General features: G+C 47.0%; 1 protein-coding gene across 4 annotated transcripts in view; it reads left to right on the top strand.

Annotated features, from left to right (window-relative positions):
* UBE2D4 (ubiquitin conjugating enzyme E2 D4 (putative)) overlaps window positions 1–18099 on the top strand; it is a 30260-nt gene extending 12161 nt beyond the window's left edge. For 2 of the 4 annotated variants that reach the window (XM_025378073.1, XM_025378071.1), the window contains 6 exons: window positions 486–549; window positions 5180–5211; window positions 5308–5385; window positions 10702–10807; window positions 12653–12746; window positions 14683–18099. In XM_025378073.1, coding sequence (XP_025233858.1) covers window positions 5203–5211; window positions 5308–5385; window positions 10702–10807; window positions 12653–12746; window positions 14683–14728 — 333 coding nt within the window. In that variant the 5' untranslated portion in view covers window positions 486–549; window positions 5180–5202 and the 3' untranslated portion in view covers window positions 14729–18099. The remainder of the gene's footprint in view (window positions 1–485; window positions 550–5179; window positions 5212–5307; window positions 5386–10701; window positions 10808–12652; window positions 12747–14682) is intronic. The other 2 variants (XM_025378070.1, XM_025378074.1) reach the window with 2 other exon arrangements.

Raw genomic sequence — 18099 nt, 5'->3', positions numbered from 1 at the left:
GTAGAGAGATGAGTGCTTCCTTGGTGCTAACTGCTTCCATACATTAATTCATTAGCCTAGTAGTAAAACCTGGCACCTATCCTTCTCCCAGAACTCTCTTCTGGTCTGCTTTCCTTCCATATCCTCAGCACCTGGGGGCCTAGGGATGTCTTCTACCTGAGGAGGTGGGAGGCTAGGCTTGGAGGTAAGGCAGAGCTACGTGTGACTGACTTCTTGCCTGCCCTCTTCCAGCTGTGTACCTTGAGTAGGTAACTTCATCTCTTTACAATTCAATTTCCTAATGTATAAAATGGAAATGATCATACCTACTTCTCTGGTATCTTTACAGCAGGGAGTAGACTTCTATGACCCACCTTGTCTCTAACCCATTCCTGAGGCCTAGGAGCCTCCTCCCACCAGGAGAATTCCTTCCAGCTACCAAGATTGGTGTGTAAAGGCAGAATCCCCAACATACAGCCACTCTGACCCGCTATCTCATGTTCTAGGAATTAACCGACTTGCAGAGGGATCCTCCTGCCCAGTGTTCCGCGGGACCTGTGGGTGATGACTGTAAGTATTTTGGGGGGCTTCAGGTTGTAGGAGGATTGTAATTAAGATCCCCAAATTTAGGCTGGGTGTGGTGGCTCATGCCTGTAATCCTAGCACTTTGGGAAGCCAAGGTGGGTGGATTACCTAAGGTCAGGAGTTTGAAACTAGACTGGCTAACATGGCGAAACCCTGTCTCTACTAAAAGTACAAAAATTAGTTGGGCATGCTGGCATGCGCCTGTAATCCTAGCTACTTGGAAGGCTGAGGCAGGAGAATCGCTTGAACCCGGAAGGCAGAGGTTACAGTGAGCCGAGATCGTGCCACTGCACTCCAGCCTGGGCAACAGACTCCATCTAAAAAACAAACAAACAAACAAAACCAAACAACCAAATTATCAACCAAGCAGTATTTAAGAAAACCAGTCAGTTATTTTCCCTTCATTTGCTTGTGAATGGCTTTTTCATTTGAGGTCTAGGCCATGAGTTCACAGCAGCTTGGCTGGTCAGGTTATACTCAAAGTAGAACCTGCATTGCCTCTCATGTCCTATAGTCACCGCTTCCCTCTTCTGGTGCAAGAGAAAGCCAGCTTGGCCTGAGGAGTCACATCGGCTGCTGGAAAGTGCCCTTGGCCAAGTCAAACTTGGGTGCTGGTGTAAATATTGTTGGAGTTGGTCTAGAGGACCTGGTGCTGCTGCAGCTCCTGGGAGCAGAGCAGGACAGCCGAGGAGGGGCAGGGCAGGGTAGGGCAGTGGCCACTTGCCTCTGCCAAGGGGAAGGGCAATCCTTATTATTTTCTCCCACTTCCACTCTTCCCTGGGGGAGACTGAAGGAGCAGTTCTGGGCAGCTTCTCGGGAGAGAGAGGGAGAAGCAGCACTACCTATTCTAGGCCTCTGCCGTCTCTCACAGGTGGTAGCCGAGGCTGAGCTGCCCAGCATTAGGGTTTCCAGGTCTGTCCTCTGCCCACTCACCTTGCCTCCACTTTGCGGGCTTCTTGGGCTCTGGAACACCAATCCTTCCCTGTGAGGCTTCAGTAACTGCAGCCACAGGAAAGTAGGTGGGGAGGGGAGATACTATGTGTTCAAGGAGAGTGGTGTCAGAGGTACATATACAAAAGAATCAAAAACAGACTGAGACAGAATGTGTATACCAATGTTCACAGCACCATTATTCATGATTTTCAGAAGCTGGTAACAACCCAAGTGCCCATCAGTGGAAAATAGATAAACAAAATATGGTTCTGATATACATTACAACATGAAAACCTGCGAAGTGAAATAAGCCAGAAAGAAAATAATGAATATATGATTCCACTTACATGAAATATCTAGATTAGGCAAATTCATAGAGACAGGTGGTAGATGAGAGATTACCTGAGGCTGACGGGAGGGAAAATGGGAGAAATATTGTTTCATGGGTACAGAATTTGTTGGGGGTGATGGAAAGTTTTAGAAATGGATGGGGGGATGGTTCTACAGCATCATGAAGGCATACGATGCCACAGAATTGTACACTTAAAAGTTGTTTAAATTGCGTATTTTATTATATATTTTTTACTACAATAAAACAAAAAGAAATTTCACAAAGCTGGAAAAAAAGAGGGCATGCCAACATATGTGTGCCTGCATGTCCTGGGAGGGGACTGAGCTTAGAGGAGCCAGGGGTAGGCAGATGAAGCCACTGAAAATGGAGGACTCTAAAGTCTTTACGTGGGAGTTTAAATCTCGTTTTTGGAACAGAGCAGAAATGTTTCCCAGCTGCCTATGCAGAGTGTGAGAAACAAGAATGACTCTGCTCCACTGTCTCCTGGTACCTGCTCATCACTCTGCTTCTCACTAATCAGCGATTACCTCATGTTGTCCTCACAAGCACCCCAGGTCTCTATAGCATGCTTCCCCTCTTACCTGTCACTTAAGATAATATCAGATTAAACTGGGGTTGCTGTAAACTTGAACTAGTTCTTGTTTAGCCTTAGCTGTCTAGAGGCAGCTCCTTGATGCTCAGCTCAGCTCAGACTTACCTTGCACCAGAGCCCAGGCTAAGAGAGGCTAGCGTCAAGGCCAGCCACCACAGTCAGAGCTCAGTGGGTGGAAGCTAGCCTTTGGGGCCATTTCACACCTGCCTCGTGGGCTCACAGCCATTTCCAGCATCCCTCCTCTATATCTTTTCTCGTCCTCTTGCTTTTGGGGCCTTCTCTTCTGACTCTGCCCTCAAGCCCTGCTTAGTGTCCCAGCAGCCCTCAGAGTTAAAGTGAACAAGACCAGAGGATTCTAACCTGTTCTGAAATATATTATCAAAAACACTTTTATTTAATAAAGAATTCCATTCACATTAACATTAGGCAAAGGTATATCTACTTTCAACTAATGATTAGCATGAATTGGAATAAAAACAGTCAAAGCAAAAAAAAAAAGTGATATTTTCATTAACTCAGGCAGCCTTATTATAGGTAAAGGTGTTCTGTTCAGCACCATTTCTTCGAAATATTGAAAAGCGCTCATGGGCCACCCTGACTACTTTTGAACACCTCTAGGGGCTTAGGAAACTTCTGCTTTAGTCCCTGCACTTGTGCTCCCACCCCAAACCTTGGTGCTTTCCTGGGCCTCCTGTTGGGTAGAGCCTGTGGGATACTTAAACAGGTGACAGGAAGCCCAGGACAGGACCAGGTCTGAAACTTTGGGCTAATTCCATATCCACTATGAATCCATATGAGACAGAATTCTCTTGAGAATAACAGGCCCTTCAGATGATCCCAACAACCCATTCCTGTGGGTGAGTAGGCATTTTCCACAAAGGCCCTAGAGTCAATATCCCTGGGACCATTTGTATGACTTGGGAACCTTGAATGTGAGTGTTTGGGCCACACTAGGCTAGCCTTGCTGAAACACAGGAGCTGTTCTGGGAATGGGTAGAGCAGTGAAAGTCACCTGAGATGCTGGAAAGGGTGTAGGGTGTGATGTGCAGCAAGAAGAGGCTCTAAACTCCCGCCACATGGTGGCGACTTGGAAGGGAAGCATGAGAGGGGTTCATTGTGACCTTGTTACTGAGTGCCCAGAGCACAGGGCACTGCCCAGGGGGTGGGCAGGAGAGGACTCAGATGGAGGCAGCACCCGTGAGGCTCCAGGGCCATGGGCAGTTGGCTCCTGAGAGAGACTCTTTGAAGAGGGCTTCAGAATAAATCGGGAAGAACCAAGGAATAGAAGGGTTTATACAGAGCAGTAAGGAAAATGGCTGAAAGCTAGCCAAGGCTTCAATTCTATGCAAAGAACTGACTGAATTGTAGTCACTGGCATTTGTGTAGTAAAGAATTTAATCTTGGCTAAGCACAGTGTCTCACGTCTGTAATCCCAGCACTTTGGGAGGCTGAGGCTAGCAGATTTCTTGAGCCCAGCCTGGGCAACATGGTGAAACCCCATCTCTACAAAACAACAGCAACATAAAGAATTTAATCTTGGCCGGGTGCGGTGGCTCAAGCCTGTAATCCCAGCACTTTGGGAGGCCGAGACGGGCGGATCACGAGGTCAGGAGATCGAGACCATCCTGGCTAACATGGTGAAACCCAGTCTCTACTAAAAAATACAAAAAAAACCTAGCTGGGCGAGGTGGCGGGCGCCTGTAGTCCCAGCTACTCGGGAGGCTGAGGCAGGAGAATGGCGTAAACCCCGGAGGCGGAGCTTGCAGTGAGCTGATATCCGGCCACTGCACTCCAGCCTGGGCGACAGAGCGAGACTCCGTCTCAAAAAAAAAAAAAAAAAAAAAGAATTTAATCTTGTCCTCAAAAGATCTGGCCATCATCTTTAACACGTAGGGGGCGATCTCTAAGATATCATACCTGATAGGAATGTCTTTATTTGGCTGTAAGCTTTGATGCACACCAACAATGTGATTTAGGGTGAGGAATGGCCACACCAAGTAGACCAACCATGTGATTTAAGGTGAGAGCCTAGCCCGGGCAACATAGCAAGACCCCATCTCTACAAAAATGAAAAAAGTAAAAAAATTAGCCAGATGTGGTGGCACATACCTGTTGTCCCAGCTCCTCAGGAGGTTGAGGCAGGATAGCTTGAACTCAGGAGTTTGAGACTGCAGTGAGCTATAATCATGCCACTGCCCACCAGCCTGGGTGGCAAAGTGAGACCATCTCAAAAAAATAAAAAAATAAGGTGGGGACTTGGATCATGCCTGGAGGAGCCGGAGACTGGAGCCTGAGATCAGCCCTATGGGCATTCACATCAGTCAGTCATGCTCTCAGGGTAGAGCCCCAATAAGAATTCTAAATACGGAGGCTCCAGTGAGCATCCCTGATTGGGTACTCTGTGTGTGTTGCCGTACAGCAATGCCAGGAGAGTAACACATCCCGACTCCACGGAGAGAGAAGAATGGAAGCTCTGCGTTTGGACCCTCCTGATGTTAACTTATGCTGTTTCCCTGGGATAACCGGCAATCTTGAGCACACCCGCTTTCAGTGAGCTCTGGGAGTCCTAGGCAGTTACCGCATCTTGGGTGGTTTGGGGAACCCCAGTCTTTCAGTTGGTGTCAGAAGTGAGTGCATCTCGTGTGGACAGTGCCCTGTAATTTAGCAGTGCATTTTCAGTAGAATAGACATGTTTCTTGGGGGGTCTCTTACATGCCCGTCTCTCTTTTGTCTTGTAGTGTTCCACTGGCAGGCCACCATCATGGGCCCGGTAGGTAGTAGCTGCTGAGCACACCACTCCAGTTTTGCTTCTTGCACTTTGGGCTTAGCACATGCACTGATCTCTTCCTGTGTCTCATCATTCCAGAATGACAGTCCTTACCAAGGAGGTGTTTTCTTCCTGACCATCCACTTTCCTACGGATTACCCGTTCAAGCCCCCAAAGGTGAGGTGGCCCTCACAACTCCCCTGATGTTTGGATGAAGGACAGCATGTGACGAGGGGCCCTTCAAGTCAGGTATAGGTAAAAAGAGCTGTACATGGGGCTTCTCTGAGGGCCCACCGCTCCACCCTGTGGTGACAGCCTCCCAGGACTTTAACCACTGGACTTTGGGAATTAGCACCTGTTGTGACCAAGGGTCAGTGGGGTGAGCTGGTGCTGGCCTCCTTACTGAGGCCACAGTTTGAATGCTTTTCCTTGTGACTGTAGCTGAGTCTGGTCATGTCTCCAGGCTCTGGCTCCCTTCTCTGCGGTCCCTTAGAGTTAGGACAGGGGTTCTCTGCTGGGGTGATTTTGCTATTGCTCCAGGGACATTTAGGCAACATCTTGGGATATTTTGGGTTATCAAAACTGTGGTGAGGGGGTACTGCTGGTATCTAGTGGGCAAAGGCCAGGGTATCCCAGGGATTCCCTACAGTGCCTAGAACAGCCTCCCTTCCCATGACAGAGAATGATCAGCCCCAAGTGTCAATAGTGCCAAGGTGGACACACCCTGGTTTAGGACTGGTGAGTCCTAAACCTTCACCTTCACTTTCCTTTATTAAGTTAAAAGAATAGCAAACCTCCTTTGCCCTTTATGCACACACCATCCCATCAGTGGAGTTTTAGAGAGCAGTCCCATCAGAGGGAAGGAGAAGCCCAGGGAGCTGCCTCGACCACCCTGCCCTAGCATGTATTATGCACTGCAGGTCGTCTCATCCCCTGGACTCTTGCACCTCATACTCCTTCTTACCTGGGCTCTGCATGGGTAGCTGAGCCTGCTCTTGAGGCTCACCATCCTGTGGAGGAGGCAGGGCATTTAGCGTGTGAGCCAGTCAGCACTGTCAGCACTGGGGAGGAGCACAAGCAGTGGTTGGCAGCAGGAGCTGGGGTTGTGGGGAGATAGCCCTGAGAAGGGGGAACTGCAGAAGCTCAGCAAGGGGGCAGACGGGTCCCCAGGAAACTGCCCCAGGGGAGTGAGCGTGTGAGGAGTTGGGAAGGAGGCCAGAGGGGTATGGATGGCCCCAGGAGTAGGGTCTGCACGCCATTGTGGGGATTGCCACACCAAAACGATCACTCTGCTGCCTTGTGGAGAAGAGGCTGGGTTCAAGTGATTCTCCTGCCTCAGCCTCCTGAGTAGCTGGGATTACAGGTACTTGCCATCACACGTGGCTAATTTTTGTATTATTTTTAGTAGAGACAGGGTTTCACAATGTTGGCCAGGCTGGTCTCGAACTCCTGGCCTCTGGTGATCCACCTGCTTCCACCTCCCAAAGTGCTGGGATTCCAAGTGTGAGCCACCACGCCTGGCCAGGTTGTGCATTTTGGCAAGACTTACTCAAAAGTCCTGCATCTGCATCAGACACCTTAGCCGAGGGGTTGTGACATTGCTGTGTCTTACTACCTTGACTTGGCCTTGATGACTCAGTTTGAGTCAGAGGCTTAGCTGCTGTTTTGCGTGTTGTTTATCTGAGTCAGTGTGAAGAAGCCACTTCTGTGCTCGCCAGCTGCAGCTCTGTCCAGACATCACCACCAGAGGCTACCTGGTGCCTGAGCATTTTAAATCTTGGTTAAATATGCTTAGGATCCCAGAGACCTTTTAAACTTTTGGCAAGGGAGTGGGGTGTGCTGCGCAGGGCAATGGCAGATGCTAAAATAGCTTTGCCACATTAGAGTACAACTGCTGTTCAAGGGGGTTTGGTTGAAAAATCATAAACATGCTTCACGGTGCTCTGATCCACCCCTTCTCCCTTACCCTCTGGAGAGACTGTGGCAGTGTCTATCAAGTAGTAATTTTCTAGCTTATCTCTTTCATTACTGTGTGAGCAGCTGAGGATTTTCCTTAAACAGATATGGATGTAGTCCTGAATGTCTGTTGGGCGTTTTCAGGGTACCTAATTGCCCAAGGACAAAGGAGAAACAGTGATTATTATTATTTCTAAATTATTATTATTATTTTTTGAGACACAGTTTTTCTCTTGTCACCCAGGATAGAGTGCAGTGGCATGATCTCGGCTCACTGCAAGCTCCTCCTCTCGAGTTCAAGCGATTCTCCTGCCTCAGCCTCCCAAGTAGCTGGGATTACAGGCACCCGCCACCATGCCTGGCTAATTTTTTGTGTTGTTAGTAGAGATGGGGTTTTGCCATGTTGGGCAGGTTGGTCTTGAACTCCTGACCTCAGGTGATCCACCCGCCTTGGTCTCTCAAAGTGCTGGGATTACAGGTGTGAGCCACTGCGCCCAGCCAACAGTGGTTATTATTAAAAGACTAAGAAGTAAGCTCTGTGGGTGAGTTGGGATTATTTTAGCAAGGAGAGATGTGAGCTAAAAGGTGACAGTGACATTCTATGAGGGAAGAAAGTGCTTCTGTCTTTTAAAAACCTCCTTCTACAGGGAACAGGAGCAACTGGATTTATGTTTTGGCACAAATTTTCTGACAATAGGAAGAATCTGGCAAGATTGCATGGTCTTTATTGGGGATATTGAGGCAGATACTTAATATCTGAGATGATTTTGAAGTTTGACCCTTTCTGGGAAAAATTATATGGTAATAGATATTCGAGCTCACATGCACATAACTCTCTTCTCATATTCCAAAGTAAGTTTAAAAAAATATTAAAAACTATATCAAACATGCAAAAAATGGTAGATAATTATTTAAAGGATGTTTGTGCATCTCCATCTAGCCTAAGAAGTACCAGTGAGTTCTCAGAGCTAGCGGAGGAGGCAAAATCCTTTTTTTTGTTTTTTTTCGAGATGGAGTCTTGCTCTGTGACACAGGGTGGTGTGCAGTGGTGCAATCTCAGCTCACTGCAACCTCTGCCTCCCGGATTCAAGCAATTCTCCTGCCTCAGCTTCCCAAGTAGCTGGGATTACAGGCATGTGCCACCACACCTGGCTAATTTTTTTGTATTTTTAGGTAGAGATGAGGTTTCTCCATATTGGCCAGGCTGGTCTCGAACTCCTGACCTTGTGATCCACCCACCTCGACCTCCCAAAGTGCTAGGATTACAGGTGTGAGCCACCATGCCCAGCCAGCAAAATCCTTATGTTCCTTTGCCCCAGCCCCTGCGTTGAGGTCACTGCTCACCCAGAGGGAGTGTAGGTGAGGCAGATTCTTAGGCTCCTGTAGCAGTGGAAGCTGCACCTGACTCAGAACACCTTGCACATCACAGAGAGCAGACTCTCCATGGGTCCCACAACATCCCTGGGAGAGGTACCATGTACCTATTTATAGTGAAGGCTCTGAGGTCCAAGGTCATTTGAAGAAGTAGTGTGTGGCTGTGGTTTAAAACAAAAACAAAAACAAAAACAGAAAAAAAAAGTCAAATGTAGGAGAGTATACAGTAGAAAATAGGACCTTCTTTCAACTTTGTCTCTCTAACCATGCCCGGCCCCCCGCCTTTTTTTCCCCACAAGGCACTGAGTCTTACTTGTCATTTCATTTCTCTTTCAGGAGTAATCTCCACCTGGATAAGCACTTGTTTGTGCTTCCTTGTTTCTCCCATGAATGGAACAGGCGTTTCCATGAATCTGCATCTTGCTTTTCCCATAGCAATATATCTTGGAAATTGTTCCATATGATCACATTCATGTTTTAAAAATTCACCTCATTCTTTTTAAACAGTTGTGTAATATTCTGTTGCTTATTTATAACATTAATTTAACCAGTAATCAATCTGAAGACATTTAGGTTTCACATCTTTTGTTACAGTGGGTATCCTTACATATTTGAAGTGCACAAGGGTATTTTAGGACTAAATTCTGAGAAGGGGGTGGTCTTACAAAGGGTGAAATAGAAAGGTGGGGAGGGTTTGTGGCCTGGCAGAGGGTCCATGGCCTGAGCTTTTATTTGTTATTATTATTATACTTTAAGTTCTAGGGTACACGTGCACAACGTGCAGGTTTGTTACATAGGTATACATGTGCCATGTTGGTTTGCTGCAACCATCAACTTATCATTTACATTAGGTATTTCTCCTAATGCTATCCCTCCCCCAGCCTCCTGCCCCCCGACAGGCCCTGGTATGTGATGTTCTTCGCCCTGTGTCCATGTGTTCTCATTGTTCAATTCCCACCTATGAGTGAGAACATGCAGTGTTTGATTTTCTGTCCTTGTGATAGTTTGCTGAGAATGATGGTTTCCGGCTTCATCCCTGTCCCTGCAAAGGACACAAACTCATCCTTTTTTATGGATGCATAGTATTCCATGGTGTATATGTGCCACATTTTCTTAATCCAGTCTATCATTGATGGACATTTGGGTTGGTTCCAAGTCTTTGCTATTGTGATAGTGCCACAATAAACATACGTGTGCATGTGTCTTTATAGTAGATATACACAGTAATGGGATCACTACTGAATCAAATGGTATTTTTAGTTCTAGAAATGGCATTTCAAGGAATACCTTGAGGAATCACCACACTGTCTTCCACAATGGTTGAACTAATTTACACTCCCACCAACAGTGTAAAAGCATTTCCATTTCTCCACATCCTCTTCAGCATCTGTTGTTTCCTGACTTTTTAATGATTGCCATTCTAACTGCCATGAGATGGTATCTCATTGTGGTTTTGATTTGCATTTCTCTGATGACCAGTGACAATGAGCATTTTTTATGTGTCTGTTGGCTGCATAAATGTCTTCTTTTGAGAAGTGTCTGTTCATATCCTTTGCCCACTTTTTGATGGGGTTGATTTTTTTCTTATAAATGTGTTTAAGTTCTTTGTAGATTCTGGATATTAGCCCTTTGTCAGATGGGTAGATTGCAGAATTTTTCTCCCGTTCTGTTGATTGCCTGTTCACTCTGATGGTAGTTTCTTTTGCTGTGCAGAAGCTCTTTAGTTTCATTAGATCCCATTTGTCTATTTTGGCTTTTGTTGCCATCGCTTTTGGTGTTTTAGTCATGAAGTCTTTGGGCCTGGGCTTTTCTGCTGATACATCAACAAAACATCACTGCTTTTTGCATAAAACTTCTGGGCTTTTGAGTCCTTTCTGCCACTCTTGTTACTCCTCAGGACATACTGTTTTCAGGGAGACGGTGTCAATCCCCCTATGTTCAGAATGAGAATCCAGCAGGGAATGGGTCAGGGAACTTCTGGGTGATCACTCACTTCCATATCCCATTAGAGTTTGGGAGTGGGTGTCTGGCTCATCCTGCACTGTGGGGCCAGATATGCAGCACACTCCAGGTACAGCCCAGCAGTGGCTGCTCCTGCTTTACTTGGTTCATTTCCCAGACGTCCCTGTGGTTTGTCTGATTTGGGATCTCTTGTCTTTGCAGGTTGCTTTCACAACCAAAATTTATCACCCTAATATCAACAGCAATGGCAGCATCTGCCTTGATATCCTGCGGTCTCAGTGGTCTCCAGCGTTGACTGTGTCAAAAGGTAGAGACGCTGATGGCATGCTCTGTGTGCCTTGTCTCTTACACGTGTTTTTACCCCAGCACTGACTGAGTGAAAATGGAGGCTCAGAGAGAGCAGTCACCTTTCCCAGGTCACTTAGCCCTGTCCACTGCTGTGCCTGTAAGTGGACATCCTTACATCCATATGAGGCAGCACCAGCAGAACTTTGTGCCCCACGCCCTGGCGCTTCTCAGCAGTCCATTGCCCTGGGGTGCTCAAACTGTCACATGGGTGCAAGAAGAAAATATTGATTCTACTTATATTTTTTATCTAAAAATAAGAAAGGCAAATATTAAATTACCCTCTCTGTTCCCTCATTTATTCATCCAATAAGCACAAAACGAACTGTGAGTCAGCCCTGAAAAAAGATACAGGGCATGCCCCTGGGGACCTCAAAGTTGGTGGAGAAATCCTCCCTTCCCAAATAAATGATATTAAGCACATGTCTCTGGTTGAAGTTGAAGAAACCAGTCTAAACTGAGCTTAGAAATGCAGATATTCCTTCTGAACTAAGATGGGCTGCACATGGGCTGTGCGTGCACAAGAGACCTGAATGTAGACAGTGCAGTATCCTGGCAGGTGGAGCGTGGGTAGGATGGTGAAAAATCAACCCAAGAGAAACAGAACCTGGCCTAATTTTTAAATTTCTCTGTAGAGGAGACAGGATCTCACTTTGTTGCCCAGACCAGTCTCAAACTCCTAACCTCAAGCAGTCCTCCCATTGTGGCCTCCCAAAGCACTGGGATTATAGGCGTGAGCCACCATGCCTAGCCAAGTATCTTAAAAAAGGCAAACCTGCCCCTGTCATTTGTAGCTTTATGTGTGGGGAACTGTGGTCAGGACTTTGATGGACTCGCTGAATCCAGTTTGTTTGGAATCATATGGTGAGTCGAAAGCAAAGCCAGGAATGAGAGTTCGCATTTCTCTCTGGGACCCCAAGAATCCAGGTACCACAGTTCCTTCTGCTGCTCACCACAGCCCTAGTGGGTGATTCCCTTCTCCCAGGGTTGCTGAGAGCCACACTGAGTGCACGTCCTAGAGACGGTGCTGGCACACAGGAGGATGCATCTGCTTTGTAGTTAGACAGACCTGGTTCAGAATCTCTTTATTTTATATTTTTTGAGATTGAGTTTCACCCTTGTTGCCCAGGCTGGAGTGCAATGGTGCAATCTCAGCTCACTGCAACCTCTGCCTCCCAGGTTCAAGAGACTCTCCTGCCTCAGCCTTCCGAGTAGCTGGGATTACAGGCATGCACCACCATGTCCGGCTAATTTTGTATTTTTTTAGTAGAGACAGGGTGTGTCTATGTTGGTCAGGCTTGTCTTGAACTCCCGATCTCAGGTGATCCGCCTGCCTCGGCCTCCCAAAGTGCTGGGATTACAGGCATTAACCACCATGCCTGGCCCAGAATCTCATTTTTACCCATTTATTGGGTGTTCCAAATCTGTGACCTTGGACAAGTTACTTGAATGCTCTGAATTCTTGTTTCCTTACCAGTAAACAGGACTCCTGGGACTAAATGCCAGAGGTGCATGATGTGGGGTGCAGACAAGGATGGGAGGGCAGTTGGAGACTAAGATGGGGTGCTTCAGTGGAGAAGGGGAATGAGAGCCAGGATGCACCCAGGAGGGAAGTATCCTAGCATGGCATGCCTGAGGCCACACGATACATGGGACAGAGCAAGTGGTACATCAAGCAGTTTATATTGGGCTGTTGAAGGGAAGACATCTCCTTGGTCAATACAGAGTGCAAGTTCAGGGAGGTTCACCCAGGGGTGACCTAGCAGCCTCGTGGCTACAGCTGACCAACCTTTTCTTTTCTTCCCAGTTCTCTTGTCCATCTGCTCGCTGCTCTGCGACCCCAACCCCGATGACCCTCTGGTGCCAGAGATAGCCCACACCTACAAGGCCGACAGAGAGAAGTATGCATCCTTTTTGGGTTGCCTTTGTGCCATGGCTGCCCCAGGCAGCTCCATGCGGTACCTATGCTCTGAGCTGGTGCTTCTGTGCTACAGGTTCCCATGGACATTTTCCTGCCCATGCTGAGCCATGTGTACAGTGGGTGTGCCCTGGGCTTGGACTCCTGGCTTTCTCACTAACATGTCTTTTGAGTCTAAGAAGGGAGAAGGAGATAAAAGCAGTTCACCCTCCTGGATAACTCATTAGCTGCTGCTACTATATATGAAAACATTGCCAAGTCCTGCCCTCGAGGCTAGCAAAATCAGTGGTCAGCCAAGAACAGACTCAGAAGAATCTGACAACAAGAAAAATTTGGATTTAAATTCTAGGGTTTATAGGCTAAGACAAGGGGATGTCTGCTTGGCTATACCGAAGGTGAGGTTGAACTGCTGTGGTCAGTTCGCTGGCTCAGCTCAGAAGTCAGCAGTGTGTTAAACCTTCACTGCCAGCTCTCTGTTTAAACACCAATTAATAGAACCAGAATTGTAAAATTCCGACCCCCTAGGCCAGGCACAACCACATGCACTGCAGCATGAGGGTGTCTGTAGTTGGTAGGGCTGGCACAAGGGGTCATCACCAAGTGTTAGTCTCTGAGTGCTGACAGCACTGTGAGAGAGGCCCAGGTGTGGCAGGGGTCGCAGTCCTGTGAGTGGTGTGAATCTCAATTGTGGACCTTCAGAGAAGGTATTGCTGGCCCTTTTAAAAGACATCTTCAGTGAGTGAGTTCTTCAGTTCATTACTCATTACTTCTTTCCTGTCTGCAGAGATTAGAATGGAGTGTGTTTTTTCCTTGTTTTTGAGACAGGGTCTCATTCTGTTGCCCAGGCTGAAGTGCAGTGGTGTGATCACAGCTTACTGCAGCCTCGATCTCCCAGGCTCAACCTATCCTCCTGCCTCAACCTCCTGAGTAGCTGGGACTACAGGTGTATGCCACCACACCTGGCTAATTTTTTGTAGAGACAGGTTGCCCAGGCTGGTCTTGAACTCCTGGGCTCAAGCAATCTGCCCACCTAGGCCTCCCAAAGTGCTGGGATTATAGGTGTGAGCCACCACACTCAGCCACATGGCTTTTTCAAATTATATTTTTCTTGAGACCTTTATAGATCTTATTATTTCCCTCACTGGAGTTTTCTCAATAACAATCAACATTTTTAATTGACTGGGGTTTAACTTGTGTTTATTTTAACACTTATTACGAGATATTTTAGACATACCAAAAGTGATTTTTTTCAGTGCCTCTTGTAACTATAAATCTCTCTAATCTATAGTCTCATAGCATCAAATCTTATTACAATGATGAGAGTAAGTGCACACACCTGCATAGTCCTCAATGGATGCCCGGCCTGCTCCACGTGCTTTGCGTACAGACTTCTCTAGTCTTCCCCACAAGCACACAAGGCAGGTACTCTCACTATGGCAAGCAATCAAAAAAGCCAGGGCACAGAGGGGTGGAACAGCTGCTGAGGATGGTGCTGATGCACACTCCGGTAGGCAGATTCCCAAGCCCTTGTTCTGGAGTTTGTGTGCTGAACGTCCTGTAACTAGTACAAACTGACCTTTGTATGTCTCTTCTCTGTCCTCCCTGCATCCATATTGTAGGACAGGTGAAAGAAAGGGAAGAAGTCTTTGCATTATTAAATCTTCCACAGCAGATAGTTATGGAGAATCAACAGTTTTGGGTTTACACAATGAGGGATTCACCCAGCTGGGGGTTTACAGCCATATCTGATGTGCTCCTGCTCCGGGGAAAGCCTTTATTCCACTTACCCATCAGCCCCAGATGTCTGACAAGCAGCAGCAGTAGCAGCATTCCCCACATCAGTCCTGTTCTCTGCACCACATTGAAGGGAAGTGACCATTTCAAGTGAGGGTGTCACTCCCTTTGCTTTTTTATTCCAGGTACAACAGACTAGCAAGAGAGTGGACACAAAAATATGCTATGTAAGTGCCTCGGAGGTTTTACGTGAGACGTTGAAGCTGGCAGAGAGGTCTTCCCTTAAAACTTTGGGCTGTTGGCTGAGCCACTCAAAGAGCGTCATCTGTTCTTCAAACAAATGTTGGTCACCCACTCTCTCCAACTGCAGCATGTTGGTGCCATTTTCAGCATTTATGGCTTTGACAGTGCCACCTCTTTGATGCCAAATCAGCAGCCATTGTTGTTATGATCTGCAGTCTTCCTGGTGACACTGGAATCTCTCTCTCTGCCACCTCAGTTTGTCTGTTGGTCTCTTGGGGGGCCAGGCCCTGCACGTCTCTCCTACCTGGCCTCAAATGGTGCTGCTGCCCATGATGGTACCACACCAGGGCCTCAGCCTGGCCCCTCACCACATACCCTTTGCCTTTTAGAACTCAGTGCCATCCTGGGTGCCCAGGTCAGAGCAGGCTTTCTTCACACCTCATCTGCTGCAGAACCACATCCTGAGGAGTCTCAGCTCATCCTGGAGGGAATTGGGAACAGTGTCACTGGGAAGTGAAGGCCTAGCCCTGCAGCTTCCACCAGTCTCCTCCTGCAGTGCCACATGCTGGCATTTCTCCCTTCACACCAAGAAGCAGCAAGTGGAAAATTTCAGGATACAAAGCACATAACACCCCATAAGAGATGACTATGTTTTTAGAAGCAAGAGCAAAATTATGAAACCTCTGGAGATTTGGGTCATGTTACTCCATTTGATGAGGATTCTCACTATTCCCCGCTCCTCCCACTAGGAGCCTACACTAAGTCCAGGTGTGAGCCATTCACAGACTAGAACACAAGGAGGGAGAGAGACTCTTAAATGTAAATAAAAATGCAATTCACTCATAACTCTAAATGATAATTGACATTTCAGCCTCTTTCTTTTAGGCAGAACAGAAGATACCCACTTTTAACAGTTATTTGGAGCCTGAAATTACAATAGCCTATTAGGTGATCAGCTTTCTGGCTTGGCTTTCTGATGCAACATATTTTAAGGTTTGCCTTTAAAGCTTCGAGCCTTGAGACTAGGTTACTTAGGAAGAGGACAGAAAAGGGTAGAGATTATTCTAATAAAACTTCCAAAGAGGGAAGAAAATTGAGGAGCTTCAGATCTCTAAAGCCAAATTCAACCTGATCTTTCTAGGTTGGTTATAAAGCTGGTCCACTCCCAGGAAGTGATGCTAAACTGTGACCAAATGGCCAGATGGGACTTTTGCAGGCTGATTGAAAGGAAGTGTACAGACCTAACACAAGCAGTCAGCCAAAGGTGACTGTGGGAGGTTGACTTCTTCCAGAAACTTCCAAGTTGTGGCTACAAATTTATTGCCAGATACTTTCCCATTGAGAATACTGAGGTTATTCACATAATCACTTCCTTAGCAAAGGAAGAAGCACTTTCAACTTGGGCTGCATTCCCTTTGTGAGGATCCACATTTAGGATCCTCCTGCTACCATAAGGCCACTTTTGGGGTCCTTTGGGTGTGGCTGCATCTCACCATGGTGAGGATTGCCTTTTTTGTTTTTCAACACAGAGTGTTGCTCTGTCTCCCAGGCTGGAGTGCAGTGGTGCGATCTTGGCTTGCTGCGACATCTGCCTTCCAGGTTCAAGCAATTTGCCTGCCTCAGTCTCCCGAGTAGCTGGAATTACAGGCGTGTGCCACCATGCCGGGCTAATTTTTGTATTTTTAGTAGAGACGGGGTTTCACCATGTTGACCAGGCTGGTCTCGAACTCCTGGACTCAAGTGACCTGCCCACGTCGGCCTCCCAAAGTGCTGGGATTACAGGCGTGAGCCATCGCGCCCAGCAAGGATTGCCATTTTAATTGTATCTTCGCTGCTTCTTTGGTCTTTGCTTAAACAAAACAATAAATCTTAATAGTTGGGGAGAATGCTGTTACCAGTGTCCTCTAGGAAGGCTGTTAGCCTATGACTGTACTGAGCAGCAGTGCCATCTGGTGCCTGAGATCATGTGCTTCAGGCAGTTGTCACACTGCATCTACAGCCAAGCATCACAGAACACTTCACTCGTGGTCAGGGAAGGTGGGACTGATTCACATGTTAGAGACACGTCAGATGGGAAAATTCAGGCCCAAATTGGTGTTGGGGAATAACCATTCTCTGGTCTTTCAAGTGTAATAACTTATGATTCCCAAGAAACTGATGAATTTTCTGAGTGCAGACAAAATTTCCCCAAGCCTGCTCTCTCTGTTGGATATATGTAATAGAGAAAGTCAAATCAACCCTTTGGGGTTCGTGGTAAAAATTCACTCACCCTTTGAAGCCTAAGGTGGCTCTTTACCTTCCAGATCTCTCAGCAAATCCCATGGGCAGAAATGTCACCTGCTTGCCATGTCTTTGAGGGGTTCAGGTCAGCCTGGAGAACAGGCTCCTTAGGTCAAAAACCTTGTTTTAAGAGCCACTGTGGTTCAGTCAGTGTAACCCATTTGTGCAGAAGCCATGCTTCCAAGGAAGTTCTCAGGTTGGCAACTAGACAGCAAATCTGAGAAGCCACCTGTGGAGTAATGTGTTTTTTTCTCTGTGGACAAGAGATATCAGAAAGGTGCTTGATCTTGAACAATTGATCCATGATGAACAAATGACCATTAGCTCTTCCCCAGAAGCTTCTGGGTTTGCTGAATGGAGCTGCGATTTTGATCCTTTATCAGACTCCAGAAAGATCCAGGAGTTCCAAGAACATGGCAAAGAGTCAAAATCTTAGGACAAGGAATGAAAATGCCAGAATGCAAATGTCCAACAGTCCTGGTAGTCATAGCTATCAACACCCTAGAATTCCACACTGCCTCACTGCAGTTGCTCAAGGATGAATATGTTTCTGTCTCTGAAATTCAGGAAAAAGCCTTAAGTGCCAGAGAAGGTGCTTCCAAGACTGTCTGCAGAACTCCTTTCCTAGGATCTGTCCCTGGTGCCCAAAAGGGCAGAGAAGAAACCCTAAGATTAGCATAGAGCCACTCATCTCCCCTCCCCTCCCCTTCGTCCCATGCTTCCATTTCCCATGGCTATCTCCTCTGACTGTGGCACACACTTCCTCTCCAGCAGTGTCGAGAAAGGTCTGGACCTGTATTGAATCTAGCCATAAATGGTGGTCTTCAGAAAAATGGAGATTATGGCTGCCAGCACCCACAAGACAGCCCCTCATGCCATGCAGGCAGCAAGCCATCCTGAATAGCATTCCTCTCAGAGTCTGCTTCCTCACCTGCTGTTCACTGGTGAGAGGAAAAGGGACTTGTTCTCCCTTGACCAGTTTTCTAGTTTTCCTGTTCCCATCCTGGTCTTTGCCTGATGACAGAGAAACTTTCTAAGAAAAACAAAACAAAAAGCTATAAGATATCTGCAAAACACCC

Source organism: Theropithecus gelada, chromosome 3 (assembly GCF_003255815.1).
Source record: "Theropithecus gelada isolate Dixy chromosome 3, Tgel_1.0, whole genome shotgun sequence".
Taxonomy (NCBI): Eukaryota; Metazoa; Chordata; class Mammalia; order Primates; family Cercopithecidae; genus Theropithecus; species Theropithecus gelada.
Note: the sequence above shows the minus strand (reverse complement) of the source record. Positions and strands in the feature narration are given on the sequence as shown.